This window comes from Phodopus roborovskii, unplaced genomic scaffold, assembly GCF_943737965.1.
Source record: "Phodopus roborovskii unplaced genomic scaffold, PHOROB, whole genome shotgun sequence".
Classification (NCBI taxonomy): domain Eukaryota; kingdom Metazoa; phylum Chordata; class Mammalia; order Rodentia; family Cricetidae; genus Phodopus; species Phodopus roborovskii.
The window spans coordinates 9,832,777-9,852,804 of record NW_026126645.1 but is presented as its reverse complement, the minus strand read 5'-3'; the positions used below and the strand labels follow the sequence as shown (position 1 = coordinate 9,852,804).

Genomic DNA, 20,028 nt, shown 5'->3' with positions numbered 1-20,028 from the left:
GTCCCGGTCACAGTGTCATAGGGTCCCCAAATGCATGTGATTACAGAGAGCCTTGACCCCTATAAACAAGTCAGGTGTAAACCCCACTGATGGGTGCAGACCAGTCCAGGAAATCACCCCTGCTGGACTGCTAAAACCTAACAATATAAATAGGATTTCTATGCTTCCTTGAGTCAACATCCCCTCCCCCACTTTTCAGTGGCAATGTTATGGGACTCTGTGTGTTGCCTTACACATGACTTCAGAGCTCCAGGGAGAGGGTGGGATGTCAACAGGAACAGTTCATGGCAAGCTGTGAGCCTCTCCGGGCCCACCTGCCGGGGCTAGGGCCCCCTTCTGTATCTTGGGTTGCATTCCGTACAGTGTGTATGGACCAGCCTCTACTATAGACCAGCTTCCACTCTGAGCACTATACACTTGGTGATTTATTTGCTACCAGTAACAGCCCTATTACCGGCTTCATTTTAATTTTTGTTACATTATTTTCACACTCGTGTAGCGTCGTCTCGCACCATACCTGCCATCCACTGAGTAGACAGAGGAATTTTTGTTCAGGGGAAGCACTTTCCTCATAGTCTTTGGAAACGGACTCATGAGGTAGAGAGGAGAGAGCTGCAGTCAGGGTCCTCTGGACCCCAGACACTGCACTGCAGTAAGCACCAGAGTGTGCTCTAACCAAATCGGGCTCTCCGGGGTAGGCAGGGCTGTTCAGGTGGACTGTTGGTTCTATTCACAGCAACGACAAATGTTTGACAGAGACATTCAGCCAAGACCCCTGATACCTTGTAGCTGTTACCAGTGAACAGTCAGGGTTTGAGAATCTGGGCCAACCCTCTGTTCTCAGTCTAACTATTTGTGCTTAGTCGAGCACACTGGGTGTCGGTTGGTAGTTAGGGAGAACAAAAATTGTGGGCCCATATATGTAATAAATGTAAGCATCATCCATCACTCCACAGAGGTCAGCACATACCACCCCCAGTTCGATGGCAGCCCTCCGTTGAATAAACATCTACTGCGCTTGGGCGTCACAGCCTACTCATTCACTGATGGTTTGTGCGTATCACTTAGTTGAGAGACATTGACCATGACAAACTTCTCAACCAGCTATCAGCTTGCACCATGCCAGGGTGGACATACACAACCATCTGTCTCCAACTAGCAGGACTGTGACACAGCTACTCGTCATATAAGCAGAGAACAAATCATGGCCTGGCCAACTGTTGACCTCAGGCTGAGAGGCAAGATCAACCAAGAGGAACTGGTTAGATCTGCCTGCCACCTTGTTTGGATTTACTATTGCATCAAGACTGCGACACAGGTTATTTTCATTGCTCTGATCTTTGATTTGGGAGCCCGAAGTATCTGTCAGATAGCCCCTGCCAGATGAAGTGAGTCTTCACGGACAGCTCTCCTTGGGTGGGTATCTACAGTGTATCAGCCACTGTGTGAGTAGCCCCTCCCCTGGGGGAAGAGGCATCCATGGTGTATTGCTGCTTTCTGACATTTTCATGGAGTTCAAAGCTCAAGTTCATTTGGTGCTGACATTTTGGATTAGCTGGTTGACTGGAAGGGCTGCTTCTTCCTATATGCTGTGAAATTTATAAACCACAGCAGCTGAGGGCTTAAAATGGCCGACAACCCCCAGCTGGCAGCAATTAAGTACACCACAGACCTTTGGCTAAACAAAGGCTTGCAGAGGAGAGATGCTGCACACACTAACTGTCGTTCCCAGTGTCGGTCAGGAAACACTTAAGCAAAGAGAGGTGAGTGAGGGGGTTTGCCATTCCTGTTCAGTGTGGTACCAGACACTGCCCAAGTGGCATCATGACAGTGAGTAGCGGGGCGGCAAAACGGTTTCAGTGTTGACCTTCATGCCCCAGCCACACTACTGCCCAGTGGATACCATTAAGTCAGAATTCTCTAGGGAAGCACAACCGCTAGAATGAGTGGCAGATGTAAAGGGAGCTAGCAGACTGGCTTTCAGACTGTGGTCTAGTAGTTGTTCAGTCTTCCCGTGCTGAATGCCTCCACTGTCCAAATCTAGAGGTTTCCTGGAGAGCTGTTGGTCTTCAGACTACATTGGAATCAGCCGCAGCAGGCTAGACGTACTTGCCAGAGAGAGAGTGGGGACAAGCGGGCAAAAGACAAAGCTTCCTTCTTCATCCATAGCCTTTCATGTGGGCTGCCACCATTAGATGTGGCCCAGGCTGAGGGTGTGTCTTCCTTGTTCAAATAATCAGGTGAAGAGAATCCCACCCCCCACCCCACCCCCACCCCCACCCCCGGGAGTACCCAGCAGCTTGGGTTTTAGTTGATTCCCAGATGTAGTCAAGCTGACAGCCAAGCCATCACAGGACACCATTCTTTCATTGGAAAGGAGACGGAGTGAAAAAATGCTGAGGCCATTTTATACCCACTCAAGCGGCGGGCTAAAAAATCTACACCAGGCTGGCAAGGTGACTCAGCAGGTAAGACATTTGCTGCCCAAGCCTGATGCCTGAGCTTGATTTCTAGAACCCTCTGACCTCTTCACATCCACTATGGCATACACCCCCCCCAATAAATAGATAATCAAATAAATAAATAAATACATACATACATAAAATTTAAATAGAGTCTAGGTCAGTATTCTCCAAGATACAACGTAAGTATAAATAAATTTGACTTTGTTTTGTTTTGGTCCTTTATGACAGGAACTCATGTAGTCCAGACTGGTCTTTAATTTGTTAACTGAGGCTTGCCTTGAACTACTGATCCTCCTGCTCTTGTTTTCTGAGTGCTGAGATTATGCCACACTCCTGACTTTCCTTTGTTTGTTGGTTGGTTTTGAGACAGGTTCTCATGTGAAAGTCAATTTCAAATTTAGGTTTCTTTGTTACACTGGCCACACCTCACTTGCTTGGCAACCCCTGTGGCCAGTGACAGCATGCCAGGCAGTGCTGGCCTACAGAGTACCAAGCACTGGAAGAGGTGTAGCTAGCCAGTGTGTCATAACCACATCATGGCAGGAGGATCAGATGGTTTTGCACCTTTAAAAGTAGCTCAAATTCTCCTCTTAGCCAAATGTTTATATCCTGAAATCTGGCAGAAAGTGTGCATGCATGTGTGCGTTTGTGTGTACCCAAAGCCAGAGGTCACCAGGAGACATGCACAAGCATGTTCATAGCCATATCACTTACAATAGCAAAACCTTAGCCAGTCTCAGATATGTCATAGACATTCACACCAGAAGTGGATCCTGGCTGCCCATGGAAAGGGCTGAGTCCTCTCAATAGGTCCACCATGATCAGGAACTACAGGCAGCACTAGTGTGCCAGAACATGCTCTGAGGCAGGGAGGACTGGCTGAGAGAGAAGCTCATGGGCATGAGACATGAGGCATGAGATTCAGACCTGGGGCTGTGCCGGGAAGAGAAGGGATGGCGTCTGCATGCAGAAGACATCCAGGCTGAGCCAGCAGTGGGGCTCTGTGTTGTGTTTGTTCAAATAAAGAGAAAGGCAGGCCCTGAACTGAGCAGGAGGAAGCCATCCAGTTGTCATTGTCCTGGTGCTGCCGCCCCCCTACCCCCCCCCCCCCCGGGACACAGGATGGTGACTTCACAGTCAGTCTCATAGCAAGGAAAACGCAGGATTACTGTTGTCTGTGGATCACTTGTTTGTGAGAGTGATGTGAGTTCACGGTGTATGTGTGTTGCATATATGTATATACATGCATATGATTATGTATATGTATTTTTAGGACCTTGTGCAATAATAAGTCTGACTACTGATATATATTTTGTACAGTATTTTATTTTTTTATTGCTCATGTTTGGGTAGTTTTGGTTTTAGTGTTTGGGTTTTTGTTTTGTTTTTTTTTTGTGTGTGTGTGTGTGTGTGTTTTGAGACAAAGTCTCTCTAAATAGGCCTGGCCGGCTTCAATCTTGTAGCCATCTTCATCTCTGCTTCCCAAACACTGTGATTACATGTGTGTCACCATGATATGTGTCACGGTGGTAACAGTTCTGCCACACAGTGGTTCCTCTTCCCTGGCGAAGGTCACTTCACAACCTTTCTGCCAACTCCTGGGTTTGGAAATATTTCCTTATGGCTGTTTTTTTGTTTTTGTTTTTGTCTTTTATTTTAACTCTTAAGTAAGTTTGGGTCCGGATTTGTTCTCACGATGATCTTAAACACTGTCTATCAACACCTGCTCACGACCGACCAACTTGAACATGAGAACTTGAAATTTTAGGTGTGTTTTAGAGAAGAACTAGCTTTAGTCACTGACAGAACATTGTCACAAATCAGCCCTCTGTGAGTGAAGCCCTCATTTACAGAACAGGGTCCTCTCTTTGGGGTAGGGCTATGGTGGTGTGGGGGGTGGGGTTCCTTGTATATCATGTGACAGAAAATGGGCCTCAACCATTGAAGTGTGCTTCTCTAGCTATGGCACAGAGTACAGTGTGGCCATTGGTGTTTGCTAGACCACTAAGAGGTGACTATAAAACTTGGGGGTAGTTTGCTATCTGCGGGGAAGACAGAGGAGATGAGTATAACACGTGGTAAGGGCAGATCCACAGGGGAGCTGCTCTCCCTGCTCATTCTGGATGTTTCTGTGGGTTTGTAGTTTGCAGGCTAGAGGATAATTCATGGGGAGTAGAGATAAAGTTTGGGGAAGGGCTCTAGTGGAGGCCACTGAGTCAAGGAATTACTATGTGCACTTAAGCTCTTTGGGTTAGGGTTAGGGTATATTTTCTTCCATTCTGAGTTGGGCCCCAGTTGATATGATATGTGACTTCCAGGAACTCAGGAGCAGGAGCCTGCCACCTCCCATTGGCTTGCCAGACTTCCTTAAGCCCCTGCAGTCGGTTTCCCCTTCACCCTAGTGTTAAGCACTAAGGAAAAGCTGGTCTCCTGTAAGAAATAGAACACATGTCCACAAAGTTTCCACTTTCACATCTACCCTTTGCTGTCCCTGGTGAACTAGACAGAGGCGGCACCCTGGACCTTTCTCTGATGAAGATGAGGTTCTACTAGTTCACCTTGTGCCTTTTGCATCTCAGAACCTCACCTTTGCTTTGCAGCTCAGTGAAATCCTCAAGCTGCTCCCCACCCACCAAATGCTAGAGATACTGTTGTGTCACTGTAGGCAGCCAGGTGCTGCCGAGACGAACAACGGCCTTTTCCTGTGGTGTGTGCTGTCCGTGTGGGGGCAATAAATACACACGTGTCCCAGTGACTGGCTTACTCCGAGTTATGTTTCTAGAAGGGCCATTCTCACTGAGGTAGCTGGGAATTGGCATTCAGGAGGCTAAGGCAGGACAGCCAGTTCAAGGCCAGCCAGAGCTATATTGTAAGTTCAAGTCCAGCATGAGACCCTGTCTCAAAGCAGATACAGACAAAGGCCCCTTGTTAGGAGCTGTAGAGAGGTGGGAATAGTTACTGAGAAGTGTATGTTATATAGCTAAGCCCACAGGTGTCTCTGTAAGTTGGGAGGCAATGTGACAAGAAAATCAAGCCTTAATTGAAAGGGGGTAGGAAAGTGACGTTACCATCTGCCTCTCGGAAGGATCTTCGGTCTTCTGCTTGGCAGCCAGTGGCCCTTTCATGAGCCTCTCAGGGAAGAGAACCATGGGAATGCTTTGGGGGAAGATGTGTTATTGGTCTAGACAGTGAGATGACAGTGATTATTTTGCCAGGCCAGGAGACTAGAATAGGCCACTGGAGAAGTCCACCAGCTCCTTGCTGGGGACCCCTTGCATGTGGCGATCTGCTACCATCCACGGATGAGCAGTGGTGAAGTCCCTCTCTCAGTGGGCTCACCCCTCCACCACATCCCTGCTTTCTGGGAGAACTGGGCAGGGGTGGGGGTGGGGTGAGAATGAGTACAATGGGAGTATGTAAATGTGTGCTGTAAATGAAGCTAACCCAGTCCTTCAGTGAAAGTCACTGTATCCTCCTCCAGGTCTCCATACCATTCCTGAAAAACACAGCTAAAAGGACGCGAGGTGCCCTCAGAACTAAATATTTAAGAAACATTTGAGATTTGTCTGGAGTGAGAGACCTGGCTTGCTAACAGCTGTCAATCCTACCCCCCCCCCCAACCCCTACAAACCCCATATCACCTTCTGGAACCAGAGCCTGGTGAACTCAGCCTGACCTGGGCTCAGAAACACTTGCAATGATTTTTAGCTCTACATATTATAGCCTGTGGCGAGTTCCAGACTGCTGCTTCCTTCCAGGGTCCTGCCCCAACTTGCCCTGCAGGACACTGCTCCCCAGTCAGTCAGCCAGTCCATGTCCACTGCCAGCAGTGCGTGGTTCTGAAGTGCTGATTCAGGGTGGCCGCCTGCTCCTCTCGTTGAGGTATGTCTAGAGAGGGATGTTTTGCTTCAGTGGGTTCCAGGAACAAATAATAAAAAGTACAGCAAGTACAAGGCCGAGGACAGACCAGCACACACTTATCAGTCATCTGAGGTATGCACCGCCTTTCCAAGACAAATATGGACTCCTGTTTCTAGGAAAACACCAAAAAGTATTTATCAATTACCCTGTCTATGGCTTGTGGAAAAAGACAACAGCAGCCACCCCTGAATGCCATAGCAAAGCAGATTCCTCTGGGCAACCAACAGCCAAGCTGCATGAGTTAGGGCTGCTGCTGTGGCCTGCGACTGGTCCCCTCACATGGCCATTGCATTCCTTACCCTTTACCCAAGAGACTGAGCTCACCCCTCAGGAGTCTGGCAGCATAGCAGGTTCACCTGAAGCCCAGGCCCCTCGGTGTTCCTCCTGATGGGCTGACCCAAAGAGATCCCTAGCAAAACGTGATAAACTGGTGTGGTCCCCCAGGAGGCTAGTTATAATGACCTTAAAGAGCCTCACTGATGGGCAGCCTATACTCTCCAGCACAAGCCCAATGGGTACTTTTTCATCTGATCTTCCTGCCAAGAGGTAGGTTGTGCCAGTCCATTACAAAGAAAGTGAGATGGAGGCCAAGGAGGTCATCTGATTGAGCCAATAATTCTGTAGCCAAAGGATCGTGAGGCCTCGTCTGAATTCCCAGTGGGTGTGCTGTAGACCACACAGCCCTGCTGCAGCTTGCTCCTGTCTATAAGCAGTGCTTTTCCAAGTGAGGATGGAAAATCCTTTTAACCTTGACGCTTAACCTCTTCCTGTCCATTTGCCCCTTTAGGACCCAAGCCCAGAGGGTTCGGAAACCGCGTTGCTGCACTGGCCCCCAGGGGCTGCTTCCTCGATATTCTGAGAGCCAGGCAGAAGGACAGGAGCAGCTCTTCAAGCTGACAGACAACATCCAAGATGAGTTGTAAGTAGGGACTGGAGGACCTTGTCTGTCTTTGAGTTCGAGACACTTCCCTGTGACCCACAGCTTCAGGCTGATGCAGCCCTTGGAAGAGGCTGAAGGATTGCTTGTCCTAAAAGTCCAATGGGTGTCAATATGATTTCTTCTAAACTTTCTTTACTGGAGGGAGTATCTCTCAGTCTATTCCAGAGTGGACCTCGCTGTGCCATCTGCACAGCTCAAAGAGAGCCCAGTGTGTGGGGTGTTAGAGATGCCTTTCTCATAAACAATGAACTTAAACTTTGCCATCCAGTGTTTGCTATAGGATGCTAGCAAAATGAACCACAAGCAAGAAGCAAACAATTACTCATCAAATGTTCTGGAAATACAGTTATCTTGATTGTTTTGTCACTCTTGCAGTAACCCAGGCAGGACCTTGTCACATATTTAGCCACTGAGATTATTCTTAGCTGATGTGGCAGCCATGGCCTTCTTTGGTGACATTCTGTGGAAATCCTCAGAATGTAAGGTGTTCTGTCACTTGACCAGATGTGAAGGGACTGCATTTGGGGCACAGCAACATGCTAGTGTATCTTGTGTCTTCTAAGGTGAGGTGAGTTAGAGAGAATCTGAATACTGTGTGTGGCTGGCTGTTGGAAGACTTCAGGGAGAGATTGGCTCTCTCCCTGAACTCTTCAGTGTCATTGGTCAAGACAGTACCAGAGAAGCCTCAACTCACATTTCACATCTTGTTTGAATGGGGACATAGAAAGTGAAGTCCAGGATTTAGGAAATGAGATATGGTGTCTTCTTAGATGTGGTCTGCCATATGTCATAGGAGCATCTCTAGACAATACTGTGTATTTCCTCCCCTGACACTGCTCTGCTACCTAACAACATTCTGTGGGCTGAGTGGCTTCAAAAACAGAAACTTATATCTCCATTTCTGAAGGCTGAGAAGGCTGAGACCATCCTAAATACCACAGTATTAGTGGGACTTTGAGTCTCCAACTCAAAGGCCAAGAGAATCATTTCTCAGCCAAGCAGGGCATAGAATAGACTACTAGAATGGCAGCCAGTGATGGCTAGGGTGTTCCACTCACTGGAGAATCCTCCGAACCCAAAGCAGTGCCTGGGATTCAAATTGCTCAATAAATTCAGCTTGGAGAACTGCAGTAAGACATTTGTATTAACACATGTCCCACTGTGCAATCATTGGGGATTTAGGGATGGGTTGAGGGATGTAGCTAAGTTGATAGATTCCTTGCCAGCATGCACAGAGTCTCAGGTTCCGTCCCCAGCACTGCATAAACCAAAAGTCATGGCATTTGTACTTAGGAGGTGGAGGCAGGAGGATCACAAATCCAAAGCCATCTTCAGCCACTTTTCATGGTCAGCCTGGGCTATAGGCATCCCCATCTCAACAAGGAGGGTAGGTTGAGTAAAATTATAGATCCTTGTGTGTTACATTTTAAAGTCTTTGCTAACCCACCTCTAGTCCATCTAAACCATGCCTGGTTCATTGCAACAAGATTCATTTGTAATAGAATGGCATAAGACTAGAAAACACAAGGGGGAAATTGTGTAGTCCAGTCACCATGGGACTGCTGGCCACGTAGTGCACACACTGGGAAAAGGCCAGGGAGCTGAGATCTGGAGTCAGGATGAAATCAGTGAAATCCATTTCTCAAAAAGCTTGAAGTTCATGTGATCTGGGCACAGTTACTGGCTGAATGAATTTTGACTGTGAAGATGAAAATCCTGTGTCTCCACCCAAACTGAGGTGGAACCTGGCCAGTGGGTGGTGTGGGAGGCATGTGACCTCAGTCTTCCTGGGCATACAGGAGAGGTCAGCAGGGTCTGTGGCAGACATGACTCGGAGTGTCTTCACTTACCAACCTGTCCCCAGGGCAATGTGAGTGGTCCAGACGTCTGTCTGCAGGAAGGGGGTTGCTCAGGAGAAGCTCGGGTGCTGACTTCTGCCTCTGACTTTTATCCTAGATTTGTAATTTAAAACACATTTAAGGACCTCATTATTTGCATATTCCCTCAGAGTTAACCCGTTAAAAGGGTCTTTAATACCTTGCTCTACTGTTCTAACTAAATGTTTCCACATTTTTTTCCAGTTAGACTCACTGTTTTACTTCTGGAAAATGTTGTGTAATTACTTCCTGATGGAGTGAAAACCCCACAAAGTCCCCAGCCCCACAGCAGCTTCAACTTTGACCCTCCCCACATCAAGTTGTATTTAGTTTTGTGGGTTTTTTTCCATCTAATTAAACAGGATTGGACAGATTGTCACTGACATCCGATTTGAGGTCTGGCAGGGTTCATAGCAGATTCATCACCGGTGCCTCCGTTCCTTCTCAGCCTTAATCCAGAACCTGGCTGCAGATGGTGGTAAAATGCCACTTGTTCTGTGTGATTAGCTTCCCCGAGCAATGCCTAGTTTACGGCCAGCAGTCATGTGTTGGTTGTGTTTCCGTTCGTTTGTTTTTTTGTGAAATTCCTACTCCTAGTGTTTCGTTGAGGCTGCCCATTCAGATTGCAAGCCCAAGGGTGACCTTACCTCTCTTTCCACAGACGCCTGGGAGCTGCCACAGCACAGTCCTCGGGTTCTTTCATCATTTAGACAGAAAGTAATGTTTAGGAGATATTTTTGTCTTAAATACGGAAAAGTTTATAAAAAGGAAGCAAGACAGGCTTGTAAGCCTCAGTATTTTCTCTTTAAGGGCTTTGTCTCCTAGAGGCATTGGGTGGGGTGGGGGCTTTTGAAGAAGAGAATCCTGCCCAAAATAGCATGCTAAAATGCCACCTTTCCCTTCTAATGAAGCCAATTCATTTCCGTGGCTAGCAAAAAACAATAGTGAAAATCCCCTTCTCCCCCTTCCCCCTTTCTCCTCCCTCCCCCCCCCCCTTTTCTTTGCTGGGAATGCAGCCCAGCCTGGCCAGGTGGGTCCTATGTCTCTCAGCCACACACAGCCGTAATCCAGTTTGCACTTTCTAAGCCAGGAACTAATCCATCAGGAATGTTTGACACCTGAGGACCTGTGACAGGTTACCCAGCTGCTCCGATACAAGTTCTGAGGGAACCACAGCCCCTGGCAGGCCACCCCCAGTGTCGCGGATGTGTGCAGTTAAATTCCTCCAGACCTTGTAGTGTCCCCTCACTGCCATCTTCTGAGTGCTTGCCCGATCCAGTAAGTCTCCCTGTGTGCCAGGCCAAGTATGGAGTTGATGGTGTTCCTCAGCAAGTTGACAGCCTAGCGAGTCAGGCAGACCTGCTTGGGAGGAGGGGGATACATAACAAAGGGGATAAAATGAGAGGCTTTCGCTACTGTTTCACTTGCTACCCACTGCCTGGCACCCAGGGTCTCTGTCCTAAAAGACCCTGTGTGCCGAGCTGTGTGTCCGAGCTGTGTGCCATGAGGCCACTAGTGGTTAGTTTTACGGAGAGGGAGGGCCTCTCTGCCCTTTGAGTCAACAACAGATCATGGGACAGATGGGTGTCCCTCCTGTGTTACCTGTGAGACTCTCCATCAGCCCGTCCGTGGGCCAGCAGCAGTGAGGGAGGGCTGTAGGTGGAGAGTGGGAAGTCCAAGTACAGCTGTCAGGGTGTGGTGTCCAGCCATGGCCTCCTGCTCTGTGGGCTGAGGGTGGGGGTGGCGAGCCTGTAGAGAGCTGGCCTGAAGGTGTGCAGGCACAGAGGAAAGGGGGCAGGAAGGACTAGGTCAGGAGAGGGAAAGACCAAGAAACCTCTGCTTTGCCCCCAAGTGAGTGACAAGTTTGGGATCAGGGTCAGCGGGTGAAGGGTCTGCTCGTGAGACATTTGAATTAATCTTTGATGTGGTTTCCAGATTTGGGGGGGGTGTGTGGGTAGGGGATCAACTAGAATGATAGCAGTGGTGTTGGTGAGACCCCAAACCTTCAGTAATGGTTTGCAGGGGAAGCTCAGCAAAGATGGGAAGACAGCCTTTGGCTGCCCAGGCCCTGGGCTATTGCCCAGCTCTTTCTCCCAGCCCTGCCCTTGGCTCTGGCCCCGCCTTTGAAGGCCTTAGAACGGGGAACACTACCCAGGAGCAGCAGCCCCAGGGCATGAGCAGGGCTCCTGCGCCCAGAGTGCAGACATGAGTTAGGACAGCTAACTGAACTACCTAGTCCTGCTTCCCTTTGCCATGTGGCCAGCCTGCCTTTCCGGAGCCACCGTTTCTCTTGAGGTGTCCTAGCCTGCAAGGACCCGAGCCATGGCAGCCTCCTTCTAGAAGGGAGTCTGGTAGTGTGCTCAGGACCAGCCCCTGTGTCCTTGGGTGTAAATGTATCTCTGGGTGTCACTGAGTTCTCTGAAGGGCCTTGGTGAAGGATGGAGCATTAATGGGAGGCTAGAGAGCCGGTCTCAGCTGGGTGTTGTAGTGTGTGTGCTGGCCTGCACCTTGCCTCCTGGCCACCTTTAGAGTCTCCTCAGAGTCTGGGTGGGACAGCCTTCATGCTGAGCTCCTGGCCCTCCTGTGCTCCAGTACAAGGTCATTTCTGTGTGTTTACTTCATTTTCCATCCAGTTCCAGCTGGCCCTGTGCTGTCCCCTCTCCTTTCTGTCTCTCTTTGTCCCCCCCTGCTCCCTTCTCCTCGTTCCGTGAATCGGCCCCTGACTCTCAAGAGTGTGGGATGTGAGGAGGCTGAGCAAAGCTGCCTGAGTACCGAGGGCCGCTGGGCGCTTCTAATTTTGGCAGTGAGTCTTTACAAGTCTACATTCTCGGCATTGCCACCCAGTTAAATGAGAACAGCAACGCCATAATTAAAACGACGATTAGAACAAGGTGGATACTTAGCAAGCCCTCACGGGTGACTGACTTGGTGGTGGGTACTGGGGAAGTCATGTGGGTATACAGTGGACCACACCCAGACTTAGAGCACCGCTGAGAGCCAGGATGCTTAGCCCGGAAGCAGAACGAATCCTCTGGAAGTTCTTTGGCAGGCCAAGGTGCTGAAATGTCAGCAGTCAAGGGCTAGGGCATTTGTGGAAGCTTGGAGAGTAAGGATGCTGTCTCAGGCTGGGGGAATGAGAGAATGAATGTGAGCTACAGATCTCCTCCCGCACAGAGGAGAGTGAGGGCCAGCCACACTTGGGTCTGTTGGGAAAGCCCCTGATGGCCAGCAAGCAGGCCTTCTCCTCCCTCAATAACTGCCCTCTCTGAGAATTTGGTGCCTGTGACCCTGAACCAAGGCTACGTGTCCTGTCAGCACAACACAGATTCCGTTTCCTCTAACTCCTAAGCTACCCACAGCTCACTGAGCACCCCACGAAAGCCCATTTTAGAGCATGCCTTTGTTTCTGGGTTTGAAACTCTTGGCTGACATCCTTTGTTCATGAGCATCCTACAGCTGGGAGTGAGTGTGCCATGCATACGGGCCTCCCAGCAGCTCCTGAGGCCAAGTCCTTCCTAATACAAACTCAGGCCCAAGAGTAATGAAGGCACGCACATGCACAGGCGTGGTCACTGGAAAGCCTGGGCAACCCTAGGCTGCAAACCCCTGAGACCTCAGCAGGCCTTTGCCCCTTTGAGCATCGAGGGACAGCCTGACCCTAACACGGAGCAGCTCACCTCCCCCGTTCTCTCTCCCCACGCAGCTTCATCGCCGTGGAGGACATGGATAGCTACTGCGTGCTCATCTCATCCAAGGCCGTGTACTTCCTGAAGAGCGGGGACTACATAGACCGAGAGGCCATTTTCCTCGAGGTCAAATATGATGACCTCTACCACTGCCTTGTCTCCAAAGACCATGGGAAGGTATATGTGCAGGTGACCAAGAAAGCTGCGAACTCCAGCAGCGGCGTGTCCATCCCAGGCCCGTCCCACCAGAAGCCAATGGTGAGTGCGCCTGCTCCTTGCCCCTCATGTGGACGAGCCCTGCTCTGCCTCCCGCATCACCTTGAGGCCTGCAGTGGGAGGCTTGCCCTGCTCCCGCTCTGCTGGAAGTTCCCAGTGTGTTCTCTTGCTTTTGTGCCTCTTCACCCATCGACACGAGCTGATAACCAACCGTATTTCACAGTTTTGTGTCCCTGAAGCGTGGTACCAAGTGCTGACGGATTCCTTGGGTCCAGGACAGAGACAGAGCACACACCACTACTTCTCTGGTGTCAGGAAAGCACAACCTCTTGCTCTGTGCAGGGCAGTGTAGTGAAGCACATCCAATAGCTGTTTGTACTAAAAGTGGTATTTTATCTCCAAGGGTGGGAGGTGTGTGTCAGAGCCTTTGGGTGGAGATGCTCCATTGCCTTCCAGTGTGCACTTCCTGCGCTTCCTCCTCATCTGTGTTGTTAGAGAAGGAGTCAGGGCAGGTGGGTTCTTTAGGGCACAAAGCTGGGGCTCACACCCAGGTAACCCACCTGATCCCCATGCTGGTCTAGACCGAAGAATGCCTTACTCTGCTAAGCTGGGCCAGCGAGTCCACAGCAGAGCAGGTTGGGGAAGCAGCTGCAATACCAGGCATTGGTCCTGCTCCATCTCTATCTCCATCTCCAAAGCCGTCCTGCTGGGTTTCTCCCTGGGAGCTCTTCAACCTTCACCAGTCTCTCAGGAATGAACTGGACTGGTTTGAACTTGTCAGGCCCCTTGGGATCACTGGCTTAAATTAGAGCTGGTTGATTGAAAGTTAATGTCCCAAAATGTGTATTTTCCACCATGTGTGCCTCCCAACCCTGTCTTCCCCCTTTCAAGGCAGGGTAGCAGCAAAGCTTTCTGGATAAGAAAGGCTTCGGGACGGTCTTGCCGATTCTTCTTCCTGTGCCGGCCACCGCCAGGCTTTGGACTCGAATAAGGGGGTTAATCTGTTGTCCCCATCTTACCTCTAAATGGAATCTCATCGGTTACAGTCACAGATGCTGGTGGTGATAGTCTGCCTATAGTAACCTGGGGCATAAACTAAAAGCTTGGACCAGAGAGAACCAGGCCTGGGCTCCTGGGAATCTGTCTCACATGGGAACTACTCTTCTTGAGTGGCTGCACTCTGCCCGTACCCTCTGGTTGTGCTCCGCTGCGCCACCTCAAGGCAGTGTGCTCATCCTTGTCTCTTCCCTAGGTGCACGTGAAATCAGAGGTCCTTGCTGTCAAGTTGTCACAAGAAATTAACTATGCAAAGAGCCTCTACTATGAGCAGCAGCTCATGTTAAGACTCTGCGAGAATCAAGAGCAGTTGGAGCTGGACTCCTGAGGATACCCGGCTGCTGGAGAGGGGATGCTCCAGACAGACGCCCAGCCAGGAGGATGGACGCCCAACTCATGTTAAGGGGAGCCAGAAGAGGGTTTAGGGGGAGATATCAAGGAACAAGGGAAAAGAAATTCTCACAGGGAAAAATGTAAACAGAAACCATATTAGTTTATGGGGCAGGGAGTTACTTTAGATTATGGGGAAATAATTTTTAAAGTATTGATTGAATAACGTTAAAAAGTGTATTAAGATGGATCTAATTTTTAGAATGCCCTGTATTTTGTTAACATGTATATATGTACAACTGTGTGTTTGTAAATACATAGAAGCTGCCAAGCAGGCTGTGTGTGAAGATTTGTTACCTGTATAGTAATGTAAAGTTGGACTGGATCTTCTGTCACACTAACTCCACACGACTCCTGCAGGGGAGTCTGCGTGGACGGATGTTTTTGGATGTTGAAGGGTGCATTGTGTGAGTTGCAAATACAGTCAGTGTTCAAGGCTGAGCCTCAGTCACCTAGATGGGGGCAGAAGCAGAGCCACCGCGGAAAGGACTAGAGGCCGGCGCGGCGCCCATCTTGGTTCTCACCTGTGTTACAGGGGTTTCAGTTCTCAGGCAATTCTCTGATTTGTATCTCTTGGCTTTCTCTTGCCACTCCACCCAACTAGGAGTTGCTGAGTTTGTGCCCACACACAGCAGCCATTAGGTTCCCCTCGTGCAGTTTGTGATTACAGAAGTTTGAAGCATTGGTGGGCTCCTTGTCATCAGTGAAAAAATCCACTTCCCACTGTGTTCTTTTCAATAAAACCACATGCTGATGGCACAACACCATGGCCTCTTGGGAAGAGGATGAGGCGGGAGAGAGAGTTCCAGAAAAGGGTGTGAACTGTGAGGCCTGAAGGGTATACATGGGAGCTTGGCACCAGGTCCTGAAGCCTGCTATGGGAGCCAGGGCCTTTCTGGGTCTTGCTTTTCCTGTTTTCCTTTTCTAGAAAGAGTAAGCAAATAGGAGTCAGATAAGGGTGGCCCACACTAGATAGGAGGAGGGTGGGCCTTGCCTCTCACTAGACTGCAACCTTACAGTTTTGGTGGGAGTTTTTGTTGTTTTGTTTTGTTTTGCTTGTTTGCTTTTGAATAAAGCTAGCCAGTTTCTCCAGTCTTGTTGCACATGTAGCTGAGATCCAGGGTGACCCAGTGGGTGTGGGGGAGATTTTGGTGTTTATCTCTCATCCTTCCAGGACATAAACAAGGCCGGTCTGTGCACACACGTGTGTGCTAGAATACACGTGTGTGTCCGCCATGGCACATCAGCATCAGTAGGTAAGGGCAGTCCCGAAGGAGCGCTTTAGCTATATAGTGTTTTCAAAGATTTGTCTTCTTGAACTCCAAATTTGCCATCTTCCCTGAACTGGACTTGACTTTTGTGGGTTGGGTCTGTGGCTGGCGACTCATTGCACCCTGGGGAGGGCAGGATGGTATCAGTGGCCTTGATGGAGACCAGTGCCGAGGGGGGTTGGGCTATCTCCTGACAGACTTCCTCACCAGCCTGGACACCCACACCCACACAAGTCCAGCCTGTGGTCTTGTTATCAGTAACTCACTGCCTGAGATCTTGGTCTCTTACAGAGGAGGCTTCAGGATCATTGTGACTGTGTGTCACCTGCAGCTTGCTGGGTCAGTCACTTCTGTTGCTAGGGGAAGTCCTCCCTGGACCCCTTAAACTGGGTTTCTCAGTCTGCAGCTGGTGCTTCAGGAGGACCCAAGGAGAATCAGACACCCTCACACCCTCCCCCTGGTTCCTTTCTAATTTATCAGCTCTAAACAGTGGCCCGTCTTCTGCGATAGCACACCTCTCTCTCTCTCTCTCTCTCTCTCTCTCTCTCTCTCTCTCTCTCTCTCTCTCTCTCTCTCTCTCTCTCTCTGATATTTAGCCTTAGAAGGAGCAGATGGGGTTCGGAGACCAGATGGGGCAGGGCTGCTGGGTGAAGGGACACCTACTTTGAGTTCTCAGCTCTCCTAGCCCATCATCCCTGATGCCAGGCCTGGGGAAATTTCCAGGGTTTGTACCATTGCTTCCTGGCTTGTCAGGACAGAGTCCAAGGCTTTGGAAGAGACAGGCCTTGCCACAGTTCCTGTTTCCTCCTAAGCTGGTACTTAGCCCATGGCGCCAGAAACTTTGCTGGGACAATTTCACACTGCCTCAAATATAGTTCTTCAGGGAGAAGATAGTAGACAAGGGAAGCTGGATAAACATGCCAGAAGCCACCCCAGTTCCCATCAGAAAGCCAGCTTGAGAGCATCCCCACGCCAGGCCTACATGGAGGGGCCAGAGAGGTATTGGATGCTCCTCCCACCTCAGTGTTCAAAAGGGTCCAGGGCCACTTTGTGTTCAAGTGTCATTTGTGCCTCAAAATAAATAAATGAAAAGCATCATAGCTGCTCAGTGGACGGGGAATAAAATACCTGGTCCTTCACTATGTAAACACAGACTGTGCAACCAACCTGCATACCCCAGAGTTGGCACTGTTCTCCTGTGAAATAAAATGTGTTGTTGTCTTCCCATGCCTGCCTGTTTTCTTCTTCTTTTTCCTCCTCCTCTTCCGTAGAATTCTAGAATCATCACTAGGGACAGACATCAAACAGTACTGCAGTCAGGTGCAGCCTCTGGTAGATTCCCATGCCCAGAGTGAGCATCTGGAAGTGGCTCTGCCCTCCAGTGGCTGTGTGATGGATATTGCTCACTACCCACCACCCCAGGGCTGTTGGGCTGAGCTTGTAGGGTAGAGGTCATCATTTAGAGTCCAGGCAAGTGAAGAAGAGGCAGAGTAGGTCCATTCAGACACAGGGTGTGGATCCACGCAGGGTTCATACTTGTGTTAGCAAATGCATCAGATAAACCAGGAGACCCACACTCAGGATGCAGTCAGGATGGATGTAGACATTGCTCAGCACTTTTGGTGGGGTGCTGAGGCTGAAAGCTATCTGAGAGGGAGAAGTTGAGGGGGGGTAAGTGGAAGGAGAGAAACTGGTAACACCTCTAGGGAACTTAGCCATAGTTAGAAGGTGGCCAGTACCTGGTACCTCAAGAGGAAAGAGTGTTGAGAAACAATGGCTCACACCTGTATCCCAATTGCTCAGGCTAAGGCCTGAGGGTTCCTGGAGCCCGGACAATTCTAAACCAGCAACATAGCAAATAAAAATAAATAAATAGGGGGAGGGTGAGTTGACCCCCTGGGTCAACTTTCGTGTTCTAGGAAAATGAGCTGATTATGACAGGGCAGGAGGTGATGGAGATGTAGAAAGATGTGCAATCACCCCACTGGGCAGTAGACAGTGTGCAGGACAGGCTTGTTTACCATGAGGAACAGGGCTGGGATGTAGAACATTTTTTCTAGTGCAGGTTATCTCCTTCCACCATGTAAGACTTGGGGGTTGAACTCGGGTCACCAGGCTTGGCTGCAAGTGCCTTTGTCTTCTGGGCCATCTTGCCAGCTCCCCGCTCATTTTTTTGTTTGCTTGTTTGCTTTTCGAGACAGGGTTTCTCTGTATTGCTTTGGAGCCTGACCTGGCACTTACTGTAGACCAGGCTAGCCTTGAACTCAGAGATCTATCTACCTGCCTCTGCCTCCCAAGTGCTAGGATTAAAGGTGTGCCATACCAATGCCCTAGCATTCCCCTCTCTTTTTTTTTTTTAAACTTAAAACATTATGTGACTAGATTTCCTGATATAGACTGTCCTTAATTCCATTTCTACAGTGTTAACTTGTTATTCTTCTGACATGTCCCATTCCTTTCCTTACTGTTGAGTCTTTATCTTTAAAGTAGAAAATATCTATGGTTTTCTTTCATGGATCAGAGAGCTTTCCACAGTCTTCTGGCTTGTACTACTTAAATTACAGCAGGGCTTCCTATTCTGCTTTTTGAAGGCTAGATGAGAATGTGTGCTTTGCCTTAGTTCCTTTAATCACTATTCCACTGTCTGCCCACTGGGGTATTACAGATTTTCCCCCACAGGTCAGCTTTGGTGACATTTAAATTTTTAAAAACATGATTTAGTTCCCTTAAGCCTTTTTGTTATCAGACAGTTGTGTGGATTCCCTTTAATTATTTTAAAGCCTTCTATGTTTTATCATTACAAATCCCTCATCCATCTTTAATATTTTATTTTTCTATATCTGCCTTGTTTTGATTTAATGTTACTTTCTTGCTTTCTAAGTTCAGTCATCTGTTGGTATCCATGGAGACTGACTGCATCCCTGCCCCATGGATTCCAACTCCTCAAATGCTCAAGTCCCTGGTGTTTGAAGCTCCATGTCAGCTTTGCATTGATTTGGAATCACCTAGAAGACATGCTTCTCTGTGTGTGTGAGGGTGTTTATGTTTTTAACTGTGGAGGAAAGATCTACCATGAATGCAGGTGGTACTAATTTGTTTCTGAAAGGAAATTAGCAAGTAGCATCCAGGCTGTGGCATGGTTACTGCTACTGCCCTTGTCTAGGTTTCTGATGGCAGAAAACAGACAGTGGAGCAAACAGATATTGGGGTTCAAGCTGAAGATCAGAGAAGCAAAGCTACTGGCCGCTAGAGAGTTCTCATCTCTACCAATGCTCAGACCAAAGGGGTGATCCACCGAACCTTGGATTGCATCTCCAGACTCCACTGCTCTCCACCAAGTCTCACAATCCTAGACGGGGTTTCTCTGGAATATTCCGTGTCCCCTTGTCTCTACCAACACGGGACTTGCAGATCCAAATGCATGGGCATGCAGGACTGGCATTCCATTTTTTCTCAAGCAGCATTGGTATGTTAAGGTTATAAATTCTTCTCAGAACTTATTTGTTCACCTCATCAATTTTGATACTAAGGATTAGTTCATTGCCACCAGTTTAGGCAATGGGGTTACCTAGGAATATGTTCAATTTCTAAACATTTTTTAATGCTGTCTCCCTTAAATCCATGTTTTGAATTTTCATTGGAATGTCACAACAGGGCACTGTGACATCACAGTTGGGCATTATGATGTCACAATTCCTGTTTTGAAGATGTAATGCTGCATTGTAATATAACAATGGAAACATCAAGATGTGACAGTTGAGCATTCCAATGTCACAATTCAGCACTGTGTTGTCATAATGTAGCATTGTAATGTCACCCGGGAACATTGTAATATCACACTAGAGAACTGTGATGGTCCGTTGGAGAATTGTGATGTCACAGTTGAGAACTGTAATGTCACAATGGAGCATTCTAGTATCACAGTGTAACTTTAGAAGGAGTGGAAAGTAGAGAAGGTCCTGAGAAGGAAGAAGACGTAGTCAACGGGACTGGATGGTGACAGACTGTTAAGGGCGTGTTGGGTTCAATGACATGGAGGACACCACCTCTACAAAAACTTTCGCTGGGATTTGCCGAGTAGAAGTCACATTAGAGAAGGTGAAGCGGACCCATGAGATTGCTCAGTAGGTCAAAGCACTGGCTTGCTGTGAGGGTGTGGTAACCCAAGCGGGATACTAGAATCCATGTGAATAAAAGTGGAGGGAG

The 20,028-nt window shown here is 48.8% G+C and overlaps 1 protein-coding gene across 2 annotated transcripts in view; it reads left to right on the top strand.

Annotated features, from left to right (window-relative positions):
* The window catches only part of Vps13d (vacuolar protein sorting 13 homolog D), a 213,117-nt gene extending 196,070 nt beyond the window's left edge, over positions 1–17,047 (top strand). For both annotated transcript variants that reach the window (XM_051173625.1, XM_051173624.1), the window contains 3 exons: positions 7,174–7,305; positions 12,907–13,147; positions 14,358–17,047. In XM_051173625.1, the coding sequence (XP_051029582.1) occupies positions 7,174–7,305; positions 12,907–13,147; positions 14,358–14,489 (505 nt within the window). In that variant the 3' untranslated portion in view covers positions 14,490–17,047. The remainder of the gene's footprint in view (positions 1–7,173; positions 7,306–12,906; positions 13,148–14,357) is intronic.
* Positions 17,048–20,028: the final 2,981 nt, after the last annotated feature.